The following is a 21,470-nucleotide window of genomic DNA, read 5'->3' as shown; positions in this document are numbered from 1 at the left end:
AAATTACCCAAGCAACAGCCACAACAAAACCCGGAAACTTCAATTAAATAGCCCTTTAAAACAGCGTGTTTGAAAGAGTTACTTAGTAGCCTACTGGAAACTGATACTATAGCAGCATGCTGCATCCCTGCAGTAATTTCAGCCGTGCCACCCCAGCTAGCTATATTCCTGCCTGCATCTCCTGTTCCCACACAGTTCAGAGTTAGCTAGCTTATGTAGAAAGCCTTAGTGTGACGGTTTGTATACGTCTGGCCCAGGGAGTAGAAGGTGTGGCCCTGATGGAGTAGATGTGGCCTTGTTGAAGTAGGTCTGTCACTGTGGACGTGGGCTTTAAGACCCTCATCCTAGCTGCCTGGAAGCCAGTCTTCCACTAGCAGCCTTCAAATAAAGATGTAGAACTCTCAGCTCCTCCTGCACCATGCCTGCCTAGATGCTGCCATGTTCCCACCTTGATGATAATGGACTGAAGCTCTGAACCTGTAAGCCACCCCCAGTTAAATGTCCTTCATTCTTGGTGGTATGAGGGGCAGCTTTCTACTTTGTGAAACTGTCCACCTTCAGCTTTGAATAATAAACCCTTCCTTAAATGCTTTTAACTACCAAAACCTAGTCTTCATTTAGCATGACTGAATTTTCCAAATATTACTTACAGATATTTTCAAGTTAGTTCTAAAATGCCATGACTTTCCAATTTCCAAAGGTAGATTTGAAACTACTAGTAGGTAGTCCTCTTTTAAAGAAAGAAAGAAAGAAAGAAAGAAAGGAAGAAAGAAAGAAAGAAAGAAAGAAAGAAAGAAGGAAGGAAGAAAGTCAGGATAAGTTCAATAAAAGAAATTACAATTACACTTGGAAACATTTTCCTTACCCACTACTGCTTGGAATTACAACAAACCAGTTACGCTGCATTCCACCACGTGTTTTATGAGACTAAGGCAAACACTCCAGCGTAATAAAAAGAATGTCAAAGGCTTGATAATTGCCCACAAGAGAAACCAATATATAAGAATTTATAAAACAAGGCAACTTATTCACCAAGACTCAGTGGCAAAGTCACAACCCAACTCCAGGTTCCTACTTTTCAAACACTCCAGCCACTGAGTCACTGTGAACAAAATCTGGACCACAGAGCAAAGAGACTCAGATACAATCAGTGAAAAGGGAAGAGGTCTTAAAAAATACAACTCTTGAGCTGTAAAAAAATAAATAAATAAATCGGCAGAAGAATAATATAAACAGGTACCAGACAATTTTTCGTCAGCCTGATGCGAGCTAGAGTGGGAAAGATGAAGCCTCGACTGAGAAAATGACCCCAGCCAGGATGGTCTGTGGGCAAGCCTGGGGCATGCATTTCTTGACTGATGATAGACGTGGGAGTGCTGACTATGGGCAGTGCCAGCCCTGGGCAGGTGGTCCTGGGTGCTGAAGAAAGCAGGATAAGGAAGCCATGGAGAGCAAGTCAGTAAGCAGTACCCCTCCATGGTCTCTGCATCAGCTCCTCCCTCCAGACTTATGCTTCTGAGTTTCTGCCCAGATTTCCTTTTGTGATGGACTGTGATCGAGATGTGGCAAGCTGACATGAACTCTTTCCTCCCCTGGCAGCATTTGTCCATGGTGTCTTATAACAGCACCAGAAAACTAATCTAGTATAAAAAATGAAAATGGGGGAACTTTCATCAAAAAGGAGAAACAAACAAAGAAGGCAGACATGGTACCCTGAGATTATCAAGCAAGCCATGGTATCTTAAAGCTCTCTCCAATTCTTCACATAGCAAAGGCCAGGAAAGTTAATCCATGCGCTCATCTCAAACAACACAGCTAAAAGGCAAAATTCAAATAGCAGTGGTGACTCTGAGTAGATCTCTTGGGAAATCGGATGCAAAGCACACATGCCGGCCGGCCTTCAGGACTGGCCATCACTTCAAGGCTTGGAAGTTGTGGAGAGCTCCCTCTAAAATGGCTGTTCCCCAACCTATGGACAAAGCATACCCTAAGAGGTCTTCCAGACAGACTTGTGTTTCTTGGTGACATTTCCAAAACGTCTATATTTCAGTACCTTCTCCCCAGAGCAAAGATCAATACTCACAGTAATGACAGGAATTTCGAGTTTCAAACTGCAAACACAGCAAAACCATGGCACCCACCCCAAAGTGAACATCAGGAAAAAGGGTGAGAGGAGCAGGGGGATACACACGCATGTACACAGCACCAGAACGCAGTACCCCAATAATGCAAAGGCAGCTGGCTATTCTACAAAAATTAAACACGGTACTCCTGAATCAACCATAAGGAAAAACAAATAATTCTATACCAAGCATATAATTAATATTGTGTTACAAATACTCAGATCCAGATCAGAGAGACGGCTCAGCAGTTAAGAGTACACTATTGTAGAAGACCCAAGTTCAGTTCCCAGCACCCGGGATTAGACCACTCACAGCACTAACAACTTCAGTTAAGAGACCCAACATCCTTTTCTGGACTCCTCAGGCTTCTGCACATGCACGCATGCAGAAACACAAGATACATTTTAAAAATACTCAGATCTACTGGAGAATGTCCTACTGTCAAAAGACGTGTGAAGTGTGGTGGTGCACACCTTTAATCCCGGCCCTTGGGAAGGCAGAGGCAGGCAGATCGGTGAAAGCTGGAGATCATCTTGTATCTCACAGTGAATTGGCTATATAGTAAGACCATGTCTCAAAAAAGTAATAATAATATTAAATTATCTAATTAAATTAAAAGATGGTCCATGTTGAGAACCTGTTGGGACTCACCTGTGTGAGAAGCCCCAACTTTAGACTATATAAACTTTCCTGAAAGTGTATTTCTTGTGTCCTGCTCTGTAAACCATACATCAAGTTCAGACAGGGCATCTGAGGACCCAGGCCTTGGATCAGATAAAGCGTTTTGCTACTCTGAACTATGACTGTTTACACCTGCGAGCACAGCAGTCTCCACAGCTAGCAGGCTTCTTTGCAATTTTACAAATATTAGAATTCTAGAATGTTTCCAAGAATTATTCCAGCAATTATTCCCATTCTTTAAGGAACTGTATGACAAATCCTACTGTAATTTCTTCCCTTTCTGATTCCCCAGAGCTTGAATACACTAGTATCATATGACTAGAATTACAGCAGAAAGGCTTATTCAGGAAGACTTGCAAGATTTAAGTTGTTCTCTATTCACCAAGAAAAGCAAGAGTTCATAGTTCAGTGAGAAAGAGGTCCACAGTACACTCCTTGGTACAGTGCTGAGAATAGTTCCTTGCTGTGCAGGTTCAAAGTCACCAGGCATCCTTCCAGGGCTCCTTTCAGGCTCACCACATCCCTCCCCACTTGGCCTACTGGTGTAGACACAGGAGCCCCCTGGTAATCTCATGGCTGGTCCCGCTCACTGAGACATTCCCAGAAACCACCATGCTCCCCCCAAGCTCCATCAACCAGATTGAAACTAGATGCTTGTCATCCCTCCTAAAAATACTTTTTCTTTAAGGAGTTCTTAAAATCCTACTTAGTAGAAACAACATGACCTACTTATTTAAAAAAAAAAAAAAACAGGGTTGGCCTGATATCTGCGTGCATCACTTTAAAGGACCCTGTGGCCTGCTCTCAGGCTGACATAAATAAAGTCTCAAGGGAGACAGGAGGAGTGGGGCAAAGTCCCAGAAATGGAAGTGAAGTGCAAAGAAGGGAGGACAGAGCAGGGCCTGGAACACCCTCCGCTGACGTATGGAACATACTCCCATACAAATATTCTCAAAGAGCCAAGGGAGTCTCCCCAGTGCACCCTAAAGTTACCGGTCTGCTGTGTTACCACTAAGACATGGATACTAAAAATACTTCCACAGGCAACACGATCTCAAGGCTTCAAGGAGACCTGGCAGTGGAGGCTTCTTCACACTTAACTTACTGTGACTGAGACATCTGGGGATCAGCCATCAAAGACCAACAGGTCCACACTGCACCTGCCAATCAAGCAGGGGACATTCCTTCACCAGTCTTCCCTCGGCTGCCTCCCCCTACACCCCTCATCTGCCAGAACATGCCTCTTGTGCGCTCTCTCTCTCTCTCTCTCTCTCTCTCTCTCTCTCTCTCTCTCTCTCTCTCCCCCTTTCTTCCCACGCCCACAATTTTTTTTTTATTAGTGAGGACATTATACCATAAAATGCCTGGGACTTCTGCCCAAGTCTGCTGACTCAGCAGTCACCACTGAACACCTGACTCCCAAGACAGGAAGGAAACTGGTCCCCAAGACTGGGATACAGCACTCCTTGCTCATTCATTCAACAGACGTGACAAGCACCAACTGTGTCCCAAGCACAAGGGGCACAAATGAGAGGAGATTCGAGCTCAATGACAATTACAGTTTGGAGATAAAATATCAGGGGGAAATTATGTGTGCTAGAGAAGAGGTGAGTCAAAACTATTTTCAGGAAATAAATAATCTAACAAAGGGGACTAAATTACTCCAAAGAAATAATGACTGTCAGTTTTATTTACTAAACCAAGTTTACCAGGATCATCATACATGAAAATTTTAAACTATATAAAACTGGTTAAAGGGGTTAGGTTCAAACAGAATCAGTCGGGTGACTGACTGCCAAGTGACAAGGCACAGGAGTAGAGGCAGGAGGAGGGAAACAAGAGAGGAATAGGCCCTGAGCAGTGGAGAAAGGGGGCACCTCTCCCCCAGTTTATGAGTGTGGTTAGGGGCTGAAACAGGGTCTATTAGACTCTTGACAGCAGTAGTTCTCAGCCTTCCTAACGTTGCGATCCCTCCCGTTGTGGTGACCCCAATCATAAAATTATTTCACTGCTACTTCGTAACTGTAATTTTGCTACTGTTATGCACCGTAATGTAAATATCTGATATGCAGGAGATCTGATACGTGACCCACGGGTTTCGAATCACTGCTCTATAGGTCTTTCTCCTAAATTCCTGCCCCAGAAAAAAATTCCTAGTTCTGCCTCCATGTTTCTGCAACTTGCCATGAGTAGAGCAGTTGCGCTAACAGGGTCAAAGAGAGAAGCAACTACAGGAGAAAGGAAGCACTATAAGAAAATGGAAATAATGGGTCCACCTTGGGAAGAGTGACATTCGGCGAGCTAGAACGAGTCAAGTGCACAATCCCAGCAGTCCCTGGTTGCTCTCTCTGGAGGCAGAGAGCCCAGACACAGGCCTAAGAATGTCACCATGAGGAAGAGTCAACACAACCTCAAGGAGGGTTTTCTGGCAGGATTCACAGGGCCTGGGCCTCTTGGAAACCTTACTGCTGGGCAGAGGAGGCTATTTCAGAAGGGCTGAGGCAGGGAGGAGACAGGAGGGTCTCACTTCATGAATCACTCTCCTGGATGAGGAAACTCTCTTGGAAAAGTAGGTGAAACTCTGGGCCTGAGAAAGAATGGCAGACAACAGGAAAAGTAAAAGGGAGGCTAGGCTAACGAGGGTAGCAAGGTGGTGGACAGCACTTCGACTCGCCCACCTTTCTTCTGACAGTCCTTTGTTTCCTGGGAACCAGGGACCCTCACTCCTGCAGTATGGACAGACCACCATGGAAAGGCCATCCATCCTGCGGCAGTGTGCGCCTGTCCACAATCCTTCATGCTGCTGGTATTTTCTAAGTCACTCAACACACACATGGACACCTTTGTTTCAGGATACAGAGCCCTTACGTGGATTTCTCATGTAGAGTAGCTGACAACCAAGGAAATAATGAGCCAGCCAACACCCCAGCCGGCCAACAGGATGAGCAAAGGTGACCTTGTTGCCTGAGAGGCAGGTTTGACTGAAGCACTCTGAGAAAAAGCTAGACACAACAAAGCCATAAACTTGACAACAACAAATGGCCTCTCAACTCAGGCATCTAAACATCTGGACAACTTCCTTCTACCTCATCCTGACTGGCACTAAATCCTTCTGCAACAGCAAAGCTGTCACGCAGATGAGCCAACCTTGCCACGTGTCTGGCCAAGTCCCCCAAGAAACTGTGGCTTATTCCACACTTCCCTCACTCCAATGCTGAGCCTATCTTAAGACGGCTTCCAGACAGGTTTGGTGGTAGTGGTGGAGGCAATGGCAGTGGGTGGCAGTGGCAGTGGTGGTATCTGTTGTTTCATTTAGCCCAGGCTAGTCTTGAACCCTGGTTGTATGTAGTGCTAGGTTTCAAACCTAGGGCTTCCTACATGCTAGCCAGTTCAGGACTGAGCAATACACTCAGACACTTGGAGACGTGATAATGCTTTAAAACCATCTACCACTGACATGAAGGTATCAGAAGACGTAAGTCACTTGAATGAATCACTGCAGAGAGCTACTATACCCAACAGAGGCAAGCTAACTGGCCTGTGAGTCTGCTAAGAAGATGGGAAGCCAACAGCAGAGAAACGGAACATATAAGCAACAGGTCCTTCTGTGGGCAGAGAAGCCGTCAACAAGCACCCAGAGGCATACACAGGCAATGCGGGAAGGCTGGAGACTGCAAAGGTCCTTGCCCCTCCCTACTGTGGTAACTGTTGGTATGACACAGAGTGGAACTCATGAAAATGAACAGAGGAAAGCCTGCAAATGCTTCCGGCACATAAGACTCTACAGCTGTATTAACAACAACCAGGGCTTCAGACACAATGCTTTCTTAAGTGACATCGATGTAATTATTATTTTCTTCGTGTGGTGTGTTTTCAGCACCTCTCCAGATGCTCTCTGTAGTCACGGTGAAACGGAAAAGCAACAAGCTGCATGGAGTGTCTGTGTTAGCCGCCAGCTCTCAGTAAGGCTCCCTCAGAAAGACCATTGTTCCTAAGGAGAGGTACAATCTTCTAAAGGTGCACATCACTCGAGGACAAAAAGATAATGTAAAAGCCTCAGAGACCGCCTCACCCAAAAATACCCTCTGCTCAGCTGACCATGTATGAAAATACTATGGAAGTAAATGCACTGCCCAAACCTGAGACGGTCCTATGGTATTCTTCTACCAACAAACGTCTTACGACAGATTTCAGTTTCTGTCACACCAGGAGATAAAATTCTCCCTGGCCGGCCAGCAGTCATTCAGAAGCCAACAGTGTTCTAGAAGGCCAGCACTTGGAAGACTGAGACAGGAGGATGGTTTCATGGCAGGTAACTAAAGCTACACACTGAGGCCTCACCTTACAAACAAAATCCACATACACATTTATCAGATATACATACATAATACATACATAATACCTACATGCATGCATACATACATCATACATACATAATACATACATAATACCTACATGCATGCATACATACATCATACATACATAATACATACATACATACATACATACATACATACATCATACATACATACATGGTGTCTGTGCACCTCCACGCCTGACTGACACTCTCAAAATAATAAGTGAAGGGTCCGAGATGGAGCTCGGTGGCGGGAGGCTTGCACAAGATCCTGGGCTTAATTCTTCAGCATCACAAAAATAATACTAAGAGACGGTGTAGAACTTACAAAGTGGGAAGTGAAAAAGTACAAATTATATATGTGTTCTAAGGGTGGAGTTAAAGAGGCCATTAGATGGCTCAAATACTCCCCACCCTACATCACCACCACTTGTAACTGTGTCTATGGCATATACCACCCATTTCTGATCTTGGTGTGAACTCTGTCAGCTCTCCAGTGAAAACAAAGAGCTGGCAATTGCAGAACTCGGCATATCAGTAGAAAGGCTATGGGCTGGGAGAATGTAGATGACGAGCCATCTGTTACGATGTGATCGCTCCAATCTCCTCAGTACTGTGCAGCATCTCTATGGCAACGCTGTCACTTCCTTAGTTGGGGGCCCAACTGTGTCCTCTCCTTCACAGAGCCTGTATACCTCGTAGATGGCTCCACTCACGCTCTTCGTTTGCTCCAGGTACGCTAATGGAAGGACTCTACAAACTGCACTCAGCACACCTTACTCAATACTGGCTGTGGTCCCAGCTAGAGTGCGATATGTGTTGTCTCTAACAGATACATACCAGCCAGTGCCTGGGAAGTGACAGATCCTTAAGAGGTGGGGCCCAATGAGAAGTCCCCAGTTCACTAGAGGTTCTGCCCTCGGAAGGGATTCGAGTAGTTCTCCTGAGACCCTGAGCTAGTTTTTGGGAAACAAGTAGTGGTCCAGAATGAGCCTGACCCTTGACTCACTCTGTCTTCCTATCCTGCAGTGAGGTTTCCACTGTCTGCAGGTACTCTCCTCATCATGCAGACACCAAGATGTGGGACTGCCAGGGGCCCTTTCCAGAGCCTGAACTTCCAGCCTCTGAAACTGTGAGGTAAATAGACACACTTTCCCGATAAGCATTGGCCTCAGATGTTTCTTCAGCACAGCATAACTGGATGGGGAGCTCCCCACAACCCACAACTATCTGAGTTATGCCTTAGAGGACCTGCCTACATGTACATCTGGATTACCTTGAGGCTTTTTCAAAATATGGACTCCAGGGCATCATCCTAGAACTCTATCAGATGAAGACATCCTTGTCTTAAAAATAAAGTCCAGGGGACTGTGCTGGTCTGGGTTAAGGAAACCTGGGCATAAGTCAACAGTTGCTCACCATGCTTCTCCTGGGAGCTACAGGAGGCCAGAGGTCCCAGCAGCTCACACTCACAAGGGAAGGGATAATTACATCCTAGAGGAACCAGCAGAAAGTTAGCTGTACACAGATGCCACACAGGAAGCAGACACAGGAAGGACAAGCGCAGCTTCCCAAAGGCAAGGTTCGGAGCTCAAGAGAAGGAAGCAAACAACGGAGGAGTTTCCCCTGATCAGGTCTGCAGCTTGAAACCCAGCAGCCCTCACCTGTGATCTCCACTGTAAAGCAGCATTCCGAAGCGGGCATTCGGGATGAACAGGGCAAGGGCTGAGACCAAGTCTGTCTGGTCTACAGTTGCCGCTCTCGCCTAGAGCTGAGGAAGACACCATGTCTACCAACGGATGTGAGAAACGAGACCTAATGCGCTATGTCTTTTTAAGAGCATCCCAAAATTCATTTTCACCTTGAGGGCAATTTCAATCACATAGCCCGTGCTCGCTGATCCTCTCTTTAATTTTAACTTTTCACATTATTCCCCAGCACAGTTTAAAAGGAGGCCAGAAGGAACCTGCCTAATCATCTTGTCTCTTTGGACTATAAACTCCCGCCGGACAGAACATTATTTTTGTCTTCTCCAGCTGTATGGCACCCGGCATACTGACGCTACTCAAGGGATAAACAGCTCATTCATTACAGTGTCGTGTATATTAAATAATGCCCATAAAGTCCTTTGAAGATGAAAACCACTTCAAGTGCTAACTGATGCTAAGCTAGGCATTTGGAACGAAGACGACAGAGCACATGTCCCAAGAAGGTCACTGCCCAACAGGAGGCACTAAGAGGCTCTGTACAGGGGATGTCCTCCAACCTGCTTATGTGCATCTGGTGTATACACCAGAACAGAGAACTTCAGAACGCTGCAAAGTTTTGAAGGTTCACTTCTCTCAGGAACTATGCCCCAGAGCAGTGTCAAAGCCTCACAAACCCTGTCTTCCTTCTGAAAAAATACTGTACAGGAGTGTCTTCTAAACTCCACAGCAAGTACGAGGAAAAGCCTTGCCTCTAAGTGTGTGTGCACACTTGTGTGTGTGTGTGTGTGTGTGTGCCTGCATGCACAAGCATGCCATTCCACAAATTGTTTCTGTTTTGGAATCTAACCAAATACTCCATATCTTGACCCTCACTAGTGAACAAAGGGAACACCACTGTGCAGTACGCAAGCCACACTAGGGGAAAGCGCTGGCTGTGTGATATTTCATGCAAAGGAACACAACAGGAAGCTGCTTCTGTCAGCTCCCTTAGAACTCTGCAGGAAAGCTGACCATGACCGGTCTCCCCATAACCAGCTATGCCCTTCCCTACCCCATAACCAACTCACCGGTCTGAGACATCAGTAGGAAAGAAACTCAATTCGTTTCATTTGAAACTTGCTAAAAGTTAATCCAAGATGGCCTACAAAAATCTAAATGTGAGCCCAGCAGTATTGATGCATCACACAACTTTAATCCCAGCCCTCAGGAGGCAGAGGCAGATGAATCTCTGAGTTGGAGGCCAGCTTGGTCTACAGAGTGAGTTCCAGAACAGCCAGGACTACACAGAAAAACCCTGTGTCAAAACAACCCCACAAAAACAAAACAAAACAAAATTCTAAATATGCTACCACACTGCAACCAAAGATCAGATCAGCCCCATTACCTCCCATCAAATAGTGACCCCCATTCCTGGGTCTGATCACCAGGAAAATGCTGCTTTCCTCTGGCCTCTGGCCTACCTTCCCTAGAAGCTGCTCTTCACTCAGTAACCTCAGGCCTGTTCCAAGGGTTGTGAAAAGAACTCTGAACTCCAGGCTCCTCCTGCCAAACTAGATTCTCATTGTTAGCAATCTGTCTAAGCTCCACCCTCACAGTTACCTGGCAATATAAGGGGCTGCTTGCCCCCTCCTCACTCTCTTGCTCCCTTGTTCCCTTGCTCTCTTGCTCTTACCCTCTTTCCCCTTTGCCCCCTCTCTCTCCATTTCCCTCCCCACTTCTCTCCACATGCTCATAGCCGGCCTCTATTTCTCTACCTCTGTCTCTCTGTGTCTGTGTCTGTGTCTGTGTCTGTGTCTGTGTCTGTGTCTGTGTCTGTGTCTGTGTCTGTGTCTGCGTGTCTGCGTGTCTGCCTGTCTGCCTGTCTGCCTGTCTCTCTCTCTCTCTCTCTCTCTCTCTCTCTCTCTCTCTCTCTCTCTCTCTCTGCCTATCTCTACCCCTACTACACTCTTAACTCCCCTCCCCATGCCCTGAATAAACTCTATTGTATACTATACCCTCTAGTGGCTGGTCCCTTGGGGGTAAGGGATGTCTCAGCATTGGCCGCTGAGGCACCCCCTTTCACCACAGCTCTATAGAACATAATCCTCACTCTCTTTATCTTTTTATAAACACATCGCTTCTTGCCTTCCTTGAAGGGGACCACAGAAAACATCACAAAACTGAAGACATCTGAGAGTCTACCATCAATGTCCCCTTTCTTTCATTGGTTTGTAATTCAGGCATTATAAAATTCCTCTCATTTAAAAAGTACAGTTAGTAGTTTTCATGTATGTATTCATGCTACTGTGAAGTGATGACCAGTCTCTAACTCCAAAACACTTCCATCCTCTCCAAAGACCTTTGCCAACAGTGTCTGGCATGGCCTTCTCCTCTCCAAATCTCTTAACTATCAAAATACCTCTCTCAAAGTGTTAGGAAACCACCATCCCCTTGTGACAAAATGTTTTAGCCACATGAAGGATTTCAGGAAGTACTGATTACAATTTAACAAGAATGAGAATATTTGTAGAAAGTGCAAAACACAATATATAAAATTAAGCGTTATCTTCCAAAATCAGAAACCAAAATTCCACATTATGATTTAATGCATAAACAAATAAATAGGCAATACCAGAAGATTTTTGTGCCAGTAACACAAAAATCTCACCCACTGTTTTATGATTTCTAGAGCCGAAGGCATGTGTGCACATGCACGCACACATACTCACATCTTTCCTACAGGCCCACACTGAACCAGCAGCAACACTGGATTCTCTGGGCAAAGTCAACGGAAGGCAGCAAGCAACACCTTCAAGCCATGGCTCCTTACTTCAAGAAGTCCTGAGACCAGATGGTCCCAATTCAGCCTCATCCAGCTTACAGCCATTTTCCCAGCATCTCCTACATGGATAGCTCATCAGGTATCCTGACAGACAGACACCCCATCAGGTATCCTGACCGGTGTAACATCTTCCTTCTTAGTTCTTCTCTCTGGTAACTAACGTACTATGAGATGAAGATGATAAACTTTGATCATGTTAATAAACCACATCTATTAGAAACTGATCTCTTTCCCTCTTGGAGACTTCTTATATTTCAAACTTGGTGCTGCAGCAGCATGGGTAAGCGAACTGCGGGTGCAGTCTGGCAACCTCTGGGGCTGAACGACATGGCGTATCTGTTTGGATGACTACCCAACCAGGCTCTGTGTGGAACAAAAGCTGACCAGAACTGGGACGGACACTTCCAACTTTAAGATGAGCATTTGTCTACCAAGTTGGTAGAGGCAAGCACTCTGATATGGCTTCCTGCATGAGAGGAAAGGGAAGCCAGACTCTTCACTGTCCCAGAGTCACAAACATGGAGGCAGCAAGAAGCACCCAGGGAGCTGGAGGCCTGAGAACCACACAAGGTTTTTCTTTCAGTTGGGTGAAGAAAGCGAGCGGAGGATGAATGCAACTGTGTAATTACGTTAAGTGTGTGTCGGTTATGCAGTATTTATACACACAATCATGAGCTCAGTCTACTTAGTGTCCATTCTCCTAAAATGAACCAGTAATGGCTGATCCCTGGGCTAGGGCAAGGGAAAAATAAGACAATCCTTGATCTGTTTACTGTGCCACGAAGTGAGCAAGTGCGGAGAATAAAATAAAATGATGGAGACCGGTCACTAGAGGAGCCAGTCTGAAGCTGCTACTCAAATTGTGGACAATTTGAGCTTCGAGATAATGGCAGCAAGGCTGTAACTAACAGACGCACAGGGAGCCATTCGGGAGGTCATGCTCAGCACACATGTAAGGTGCGCAGAGGGAAAACGCCTTCCCGTGGTGGGAGAAACAACAGAGGAGGACGTTGTTAGCAAAGCATCAGGTAATAAGTAATTCAGACGACGATCTTCAAGAGACGCCACAACTAACCAATGGAAAGAGGCAAAGAGAGAGGGTTTGGCACAGCCTCACCCTAGCATCTCCCCAGGAAATGCTAAGTAATTATTACAAGGGGAAAGAGACCTGTGGTCAGCACCTGAACTAATGATAAAAGTGACACTACCACACTGGGGCAGCTGGATGGCAATGGGTAGCTGGATGGCAGTTGGCAGCTGGATACAGTGGGCAGCCGGATGGCAATGATGCAGTCAGATGGCAGTGGAGCAGCTGGGTGCAGTGGAGCAGCTGGATGAAGTAGAACAGCTGGATGCAGAGGGCAGCACAGTGGAGCAGCAGGATGCAGTGGGGAAGCTAGATGCAGTGGGGTTACTCCTGGGCGTGTTGTTACAGGAAGCCCTCCTGACAAAAACTCCATAGCCTGAACCTAATGAGGAATCATACATCTCAAACTGGCAGATGGTCATCAATACAAATATTCAAAAACACCAAGGTAACAGAGAAGACAAACTAAGGAGATGTTCTCATTAAAAGCATCCAAACAGCTATAAAAACTAAATACAATATGTGATCCTAAAACGATCACGGGCCATCATTTTCTTAATTGTTAAAAGTATCTTTTGTCAACACACTAAACTGTATTAAATTGGGAGATTTATATGAGGGTATTGTACTCACAAAGTATAGCGCTACAAGCCTATACTCCCAACACTAGTGAGGCCAAAGCAAGAAGACCACAAATTCAGGGCCTACCCAGGTTACTTAGTGAGATCCTGTCTCCAAAAAAAAGTATCAATAACTCCCTGACAGTCATCATTATGTCAGGACATTTTCTTGCTCTTAGAAAAACATATGGAACCATTTAGAGCAGTGGTTCTCAAGCTTCCTAATGCTGTGACCCTTTAATACAGTTCCTCATGCTGTGGTGATCCCCCAACCATAAAATTATTTGTTGCTACTTCATAACTATAATTTTGCTGTTATGGATCATAATATCAAAATCTGATATGCAGGATATCTGATATAGCCCCCAAAGGGAGTCAGGACCCAGAGGTTGAAAACTGGGGATTTACAGGCAATGGGCTTCATCACATCTACCATTTACTCTCAAAGGGTTCAGAATCCAAAGGGAAATGATGTATCCAAATCCACACAGAGTCAGACAAAGCAAACAGTGAAATGGTAACAAGTAGCAAATCTAAGAAAGCCGCCTTCTCTGCAGAGTATGAGTTCTGACTTCTCAAATGAGTTTCTTCCCCTTCCGAGTAATATAAAGTTACCATATTTAACAACTAAGGCACAGCCCACTAAGAACCCTGAAGAGGCAAAAATAACAGGGAAGCTACAATTCAAATAAATAGATACGGACCTGTCCTTTCTATTACCTTGGTTACTCTTAATGTAATAATGGTTCAGAAGTAACCCCCAATTTCAGACTAAACACCCACCCAATTCTGTTCTTTTAATTGTCAGAATTGAGATTCCGCAGATGAAGTGAGGCTGCTGAACCCACATCCCACAGGTAACCAGAAGGAACAAACGACCTTTCCCCCCTACCACCATCTCTCAACACAGTCTACTTGTATACAGCATGAGAAACAAACGGCAAAGGATGGAGCAGAGAGAAGAAAACAGAAGCACAGACAAGCCAGGACGCCCATGGCCAATTAGGAAAACCACCACTTCAGAAGATTTCCCCAGTCCTCTGCCTTCCCCGCCCCTCTCGTTCTTTCCCTAAGTTAGGAAGGAAGCCCTAGGACTCATTACAATGTATCACATGATGATGCTATAAGGAATCCCCTCCCTGACTAGCTCGCCCTGCCCGGCCCGGCCCCGCCCATCCTGCCAACATTGCCTTTATAGCCGCACACATTTCCCAGCACTTTCACCAGTCCAGACAGCCAAAGACATGGGAGCAATTCTTCAATCAAGGCTTCCTGTAGTCTGCCACAGATGTGAGTCAAGTGAAAGAAGACGGTCATCACACCTCACTTGGAAATGTGGGGCTACTTGTGTTATTTGTGTAAAAGTAGCATGTGATATAATTAGGTAAGAAAGAGACACAGAAACTAAATAACAGAGTCCAAACCAACAGGGGGAAATGCTTGCTGTATCCTGGAACCTTTCACTCAACTTTCATTTGGTAATACACTGTTGAATAATAGCTTTGACCATCAACACCAAGAATCTACTTACACATTTTAGATGACAATCCAGACTTTACAGGATGCTGTAGAGAGTGAGGACCCTTTACGCTCCCAACAGAGGTTGGGAAGATAGAGGGAACAAGTGTCTTTATAGCGAGAACTAGGGCAGAAGAAGTGGAGAGCGTCATCTGTAACCCAGAGCCACACCACATGCTGAAGAGGAGATCTGAGTTTAAAAGAGAAAAAGCACATGCGACATCTTACACAGGACCTGGCAAATCACAGCATCAAGTGGCCAGGGACTGAGAATACTGACAGACTGCAAGCCTTCCTGGAGGGCAAGGCTGCTGTTAATGACTCTTGTGTGGTATTCAGAATAATAGGTATAGTTGGGGGTCACTTTCTCTGTCTCTGTCTCTGTCTCTGTTTCTCTCTCTCTCTCTCTCTCTCTCTCACACACACACACACACACACACACACACACGGGGGGGGACCTCATCTAAGGTTCCCTCTCTTCACGAACAGTGACCATATAATTCTGTATCCCCTAAACCAGAATTACCAAGAAGAGTTGGCCTAAAATCTTGTCGACTTCCACCAACCATCTTCCCCTTCTCCTCATCAGAATGTGAGACAGGGTGCTGCAAAGTGGATGATCTATAAACAGGAAGACAGGGGCAGCCCATCTCCAAATCCCTAGAAAGCCTCTTCAATGCCAGGAGTACCGAGGTGCTGCAGCAAAAGTCAGAAGACTGGGAAAACCGGGGAGCAGCAGCAATCGGAGCTGTCAGTATTGCAATACTGGTGAGCTGTGCTTTAAGCGGCAGATCTTACCTATTATTTACATGCCGATGGCTTCCCCAAGCCACCCAAGCCAACCCAGGAAGGAACTTTTATTTTCTGAGAAAAAAATTGGGTGATATTTTTAACACATCACACTTGTCTATAGGTGACTTTGCAATCCCTTTCTAAGAGAATCATAGACACGTGGCTAGTAAGCTAAAAGTCAAGTACATTTATCAACAAAAGATCTTTGGCCTCCATACCACAAGTGGCCATCAGACTAAACACTCCACAGGGGGCAAAGTCTCAGGAGAGAGACAGATTCCAGAGGCCACCCTCTTCCTGCAGCTCTGCTCACTGCACCCCGAGTGAGCCTCTCCCCAGCTCCTTAACCTGTGACATGCGTATAAACTTTCCCAAGAAAGCCAGCCTCCTTATTTGGCTCTCAAGAAGCTTCCTTACATGGAGAGGGAAAAGCAAGGGCAAATTAAAGCCAAACACACAATTATGAAGGCAAGTCAATGTTTCTACTATTCACTAAGAATTCAAACTGAACATTTACAAACTAACCGTAAATGTTAAGAGGAAGATTTCCCATAAACAAGAAGGTCTGCGTGTGAGCCCTAGTAACATGGCAACGTTGGGACAGCCTCTCAGAGATACTGGACTCCCTGAGCTGGCTGGGAGCTGAAGTAAAGAAGGGGTTTGGTGGAGTGCTGGTTAAGACAAGGTTACTTTAAGGAAGGAGGACCTAACACCAGAGATCAGGAAATCTCAGGGACAGAAAACAGAGGTGACAGTCACACAGCAAGGCCTGAATGGCGTCCCCCCACACAGCCTTAGGCTGCTTTTTATCACCAATTCAGAGACACAGGCGAGGACTACGCCAAAATTCGATAAAGCAGCCAGCCAGCTCTGCAGTGGTCACAGGAAAGCTCCCCATGGTCACTCCTGCTACTGCTCGGGGTGAACAGCTCCTCCGAGAACTCTGCAAGGAATGGAGAGTGTGCGGTCTCGCTCACCGTCAGATGAGATAAAGTGAAGGGACAAAGCACACCTGTCCTCCAGGCAGATGGCTCGTCACCTGCCAGCTCACCAAAGGACAGGAGGAGCGGGAAGGAGGGAAAGGACGCTCAAGCAGCAGAGACCTTCCACAGGAGTGCAGGGGATGCTACTCAAGTGCGGTCTTTCTTCACTGCACATGCAGGGCCTGTCTGCCCGCCGTCCTGACAAGATAATGCACTCAAGGTAGCAGAGACCACCCCACTGTGGAATGGTGAAGGATGGCAAGGTCACCGTTACCGCTTTTTATAGGATAACACGGCTCGCTCCTATCGACATGAGTGATTGTTCTAGGTAAGTGTGGTCATTGATTAAGAATTGGACTTTCCTCTGGAACTCTGCCAAGAATATGAGATTAAGATTTTATTTCCTCCGGTGCAGGAATAAAGTAAGCAAGCAAAGTATCAGCTGTGGCTTATTTAAGTGGGTCGATAACTTCAAACGTTACCTCTCGCTCCCCGTTATCCAAATCCAACCTAACATTTAAATAGTCTTTGTAAGACTACCTTAACTGTATTTTTGTTAACCGTACCTGTAAAAATCATAATTAATACATACGCCCTCCACTTTGAACATCGACACTGACTTCATTTAAAACTCCTGGTGGAAAGCTCAAAGAGTTAAAAGAATGCCAGCTAAATTTTCACTTGACTCTTAATTAAATTGCAAATGGGGGAGGGGGGGAGGAACGGTGTAATAATATATCCCACCTCAGTAATTGGGTTTGCAACGTCTAGGTGGAAGGCCACTCTCAGTGATGATTTTACTGCTTTCGTGTCATGATTTTTTTTGAGATTCCTTACTTTCCCCTGAAACAGCCCAGCTAGCCACACCACAACAACACACACTAGCACATAACATTTTCCCCCCAAGCTTTCTTTTTCAAAATCCTAAGGGTACCAGGGACCTACTTCAGAACATAATCACTGCTTAGGACTTGAATGACCAGAGCTCACCCCTAAACTGGTCCTAAGAGAATATACATGTAAAGAAAAGCTTCGTCATACTCCGTACGGAAGCCATCGCGTCGACGCACAGAAAGCATGCATGCTGCTCCCTCACAAGGTGACACGCTCATGTTGTCCTGGGAAATCATGTTGTCCTCAGAAAGCGAGGGGCTGCAGAGAGGCATCCAGGACAAGACTTCGTAAGAAAGAAACCCAGCGTGGTGGCTTCAGAAGAACCATAAACCTTTGTTCTCCACACACGTTCATTTAACGCCAACCGAAGCATGCCAGGCAGGTTAAAAATAATGCATTTATGTAAGCGCCCCCCCCCATGCACACAGTCTTGCAAGGTTAAATACGGAGCTCTGAAAGGATGATTTATTGCCAACAAGGACAGAGACCCAAAATAGATTGGCAATAAAAGTGATTGGTCCCAGGGGCGGGGAGGACTAATGTAAGCAGCATCCTGGCCGTGAGAGGCATCCGGGAAGGAGCACCGGGGTCCTATCAGGCTTCTCGGCCCTGATCCCATCTCTACCCAGTTGCACTCTGGGAGAAAGCCACACAAGCTCCCTGTATGCCTGACTCCTCATCTGTAAAACGTTGGTCCGGCTCCACTCTGCAGCAGCTCTAGGTTTTGGTGTTTGGTTTTGAAATTTTCCTTATCTCCTTCAGTGTTCCATTCTGGATAAAGAAAATTGAAATTCAAATTCTACTGACCAAAAAACCAAAACAAAAACAACAAACAAAAAAACCTTGCTGGTAGCCTACTCAACCCACTTCAGCACCAATCTATAGCACACCTAAGAATGGTTGATCAGGATTACCAAAATGAATAAGGAATTTCCGCTAATGAAGTATTTAGTGGAGAAAGAAAACAGCAGCAGAAGTGAGGAAAGTCTTAAGTGGGCTGGCTGCTGGGTGACTTGGTCCCCTTTTCTGTTTATTCCTTTCTTGCTTCGTTATTAAGCTTTTTTGGAGCCGTGGACTGAAAGTGGTACCCGTGGTTGGATAAAGGGGAAAAGAAGCCCTGGGTTCAAAGAGAGCTGAAAAACAATGTGTAGATACTCACAGCCCCGAAGGAACGACAAAGTCCAGAAGTGAAGAAAGGAGCATTCCTCAAGGGCTATCTCCTCCCCCCTCCAGGGTAGACATCCAGTCCCCAGCACCCACCTTTGAATGCTGGCAGGTGGCAGCCTCTGCGGAACTCCACCGATGGGGAGAAGTGACATAGTAGCTCACTCTACTTTTGAGCGGCTCTGTTAAAAAGTTCTGTTGAGCTGATACCTTTTCCCCTTCCTCCAACTACGGGCACCAGTTTTTGGTTTCTGACTACAAAACTAAAGCCTGATAAAGAATCGAGAAAGGAATAAACAGAAAAGGGGACCAAGCGACCTCAGCTGCAGGGCTGAGAAGGTAGAGGTGAGAGATACAAAGTGCTCTGGAGGAGAGCCAGGCTCGGATACCCTGGAGAATGTTCACACCCTAACCTGTGCCTCCCAGTCGATGGGAGGGATTTTCCCTGTTTGCACATCTTGAAGACTGAAGAGATGGATCTGACAACTCATTCTCCTCATTATGCACAGTCAATCAAATCTTTCCTGGAGGAATCCTACCTGACTCTCTCTATTCCATGAGGTCTCCAACCAAGGCCACCCTTAAAACCACCATGCCTGGCCTTCAAACTTACCCGCCCCTTTGTATCTATCCTCTACTAGACACGAACGGCCTACACGCCAACCACTGAGATCTAGGGCAGGATTCGGAGCTGCCTGAAGTGGAGACACTAAAAGGGGTCCAGCACACTGCCCTTGGGATGGGACAGTTCTAAGACCACCTGAAAATCAGCGCTGGCTCCTGACCACCAGTCGGTCAACTAAAAAATAGCTTGTCAAGTCACTTTGGAGGTAGAGTAAAGGAAATAAAGAAGTAAGGGGCTTTATCTGGACAGGAACTCTGAAATGAACGAGCAACCCAGGACTACGGAACATTAGGAACAGAGGGAAGAGAGGCAAACATGACCAGCATGTCTTTGGAGAATCTTGAAAACAAGTTATTCCTGAACATTAAAACATGAATGGGGAAAAAATCCATCTCTTGGGCACAAGAACCTTTCTCTAACATCAAGAAGATGAGCTCTACACAAAACCATTTATTCTGTCACAGGTGATAGGTAAAAGAAAGAATGATGGGTTTTGGCCATGAAGGAAGCTCAGTTCTCCTCTATCCAGCCAGTCACACACCAAAAAAATAAATAATACATTAAAAAAAACTGTTGAAGCTTTCATTTGAAGGAGTTGATGTTTTTCTAAACCTCAGCGCATTTCTGCAAGGACCTCACGGGAGATGAAGTACTAGAGAGAGCACACGAAACCCAAGTTAACACCGTAGAGACGGAATGTGTCACTTCTAGTCATAACCAATCGGTAAAGACAAATCAAAAATAACCCTTTCAGACAATGATCAAGAAGACAGAACTAAACCAGGTGTCTAACGGTCTAGAAGCTATCTGCCTCGCCCAGGGCCGGTCGCTTCAATTGCTAGCTCCTAATGACCCAGACTGCAGTCCTGATCTCTCCCAGTTAGGGAGCTGACTTTGAAAGAGGCTAGAGAGAACCTGAGCTGTCAGCCTCCCGCGCTCACCCGGGTGCAGGCCGCTCGCTAGACCCCGAGGCTCTCCCAGTCGTCCTCCCGGAGGCGGGCAGCTTCCCCGCGCCCGCCCTGGCCCGCCCGCCCCTCTGGTGCCTGACCTGGGCCGCCCTCTCCGGCTCTCCAGCGCGGAGCCTGCATCCTCACTCCCAAGCCTGGCCGGCCAGGGACTGCTCCCCGAGCTGCAGGCCCCCGGCCGCCGCCGCTGCCCTCCGCCGCCTCCCGGGCGCGCAAGCAAACCGGACTGCACGCAGGGACGTGCGGACGCTAGCCGGGCTCGCGCGGGATCTGGGCCGGGCCGGGCTTGGAGGAGGTGCCCGTTACCGGGGTCCCCGGGACGCCCCGTCACGCCCCCTGCGCCGCACACCAGCGCCCCTCCCGACCGCCGGGCTCCGGGCTAGCCTCCTCCTCGGCCACCTCCTGCTCGCCAGAGCGGACCCCGAGCTGCCCCGAGCTGCCTCCAGGTCCACGCCACCCACGCAGTGCTCGCCAGCCCTAGTCCCACGCCTCTCCCTAGAACCACTACGGTCCCAGATGTCCTTCCCTGGCCTCCCCCAGAGACAATGGCTCGACCTGACCGCCGCCTCAGCTCAGCCACCGTCCTCGGTTCCTGGGCTAAGGTGCGATGGCTGCCCGGTTTCACAGAACTGTACGCCAAGGCTGGATGACAGGCTAGAAGCCCGGAGCCAGAACACTCGCTGATAATGAGGTCGGGGGTCCAGCTATCAGCGGCCCAAAAGCTATCACAGGGCAGAGCTGCTGTCCCCAGTCCGGGTGAGCTCGTCCTCCGGGACACCGGCCTCCGCCCACGCCGTCCCCGCCGCCGCCTCCTCGGCCCTCCAGCAAGAGACAAAGAGCCGGCGCCCCTACCCGCGGGGCCGTGGCCGCTGCAGCGGGAGACCGAGGGGTGTCTAGCCTGGCACGAGGGGCGAGTGCCGGGAAAGCGAGTGAAGGCGCCCGGGACCAGCTGCAGCACACGGGCGGCGTGGGTAACCTGACACGCCGGAGTGGATCGCAGAGCCCCGATGCGGCGACCGGGACGAGAGCGCGCAGGGCTGTACCGGGCCGGAGATCGGGGCGCGCCGGGCCGGCCGAGCGCGTGGGGCAACCGCGGTACTCACCGGATCGAAAGAAGGCCGCGATGTCGGC

The 21,470-nt window shown here is 47.3% G+C and overlaps 1 protein-coding gene across 1 annotated transcript in view; it reads right to left on the bottom strand.

Annotated features, from left to right (window-relative positions):
- Positions 1–20,558, bottom strand: part of Trio (trio Rho guanine nucleotide exchange factor) — a 290,571-nt gene extending 270,013 nt beyond the window's left edge. The window contains 1 exon segment of the mRNA XM_032898677.1: positions 20,423–20,558. Within this exon segment, the coding sequence (XP_032754568.1) occupies positions 20,423–20,462 (40 nt within the window). The 5' untranslated portion in view covers positions 20,463–20,558.
- Between the last annotated feature and the right edge of the window lie 912 nt (positions 20,559–21,470).

This window comes from Rattus rattus, chromosome 3 (assembly GCF_011064425.1).
Source record: "Rattus rattus isolate New Zealand chromosome 3, Rrattus_CSIRO_v1, whole genome shotgun sequence".
Taxonomy (NCBI): Eukaryota; Metazoa; Chordata; class Mammalia; order Rodentia; family Muridae; genus Rattus; species Rattus rattus.
This window is presented reverse-complemented; position numbering and strand designations above follow the sequence as displayed.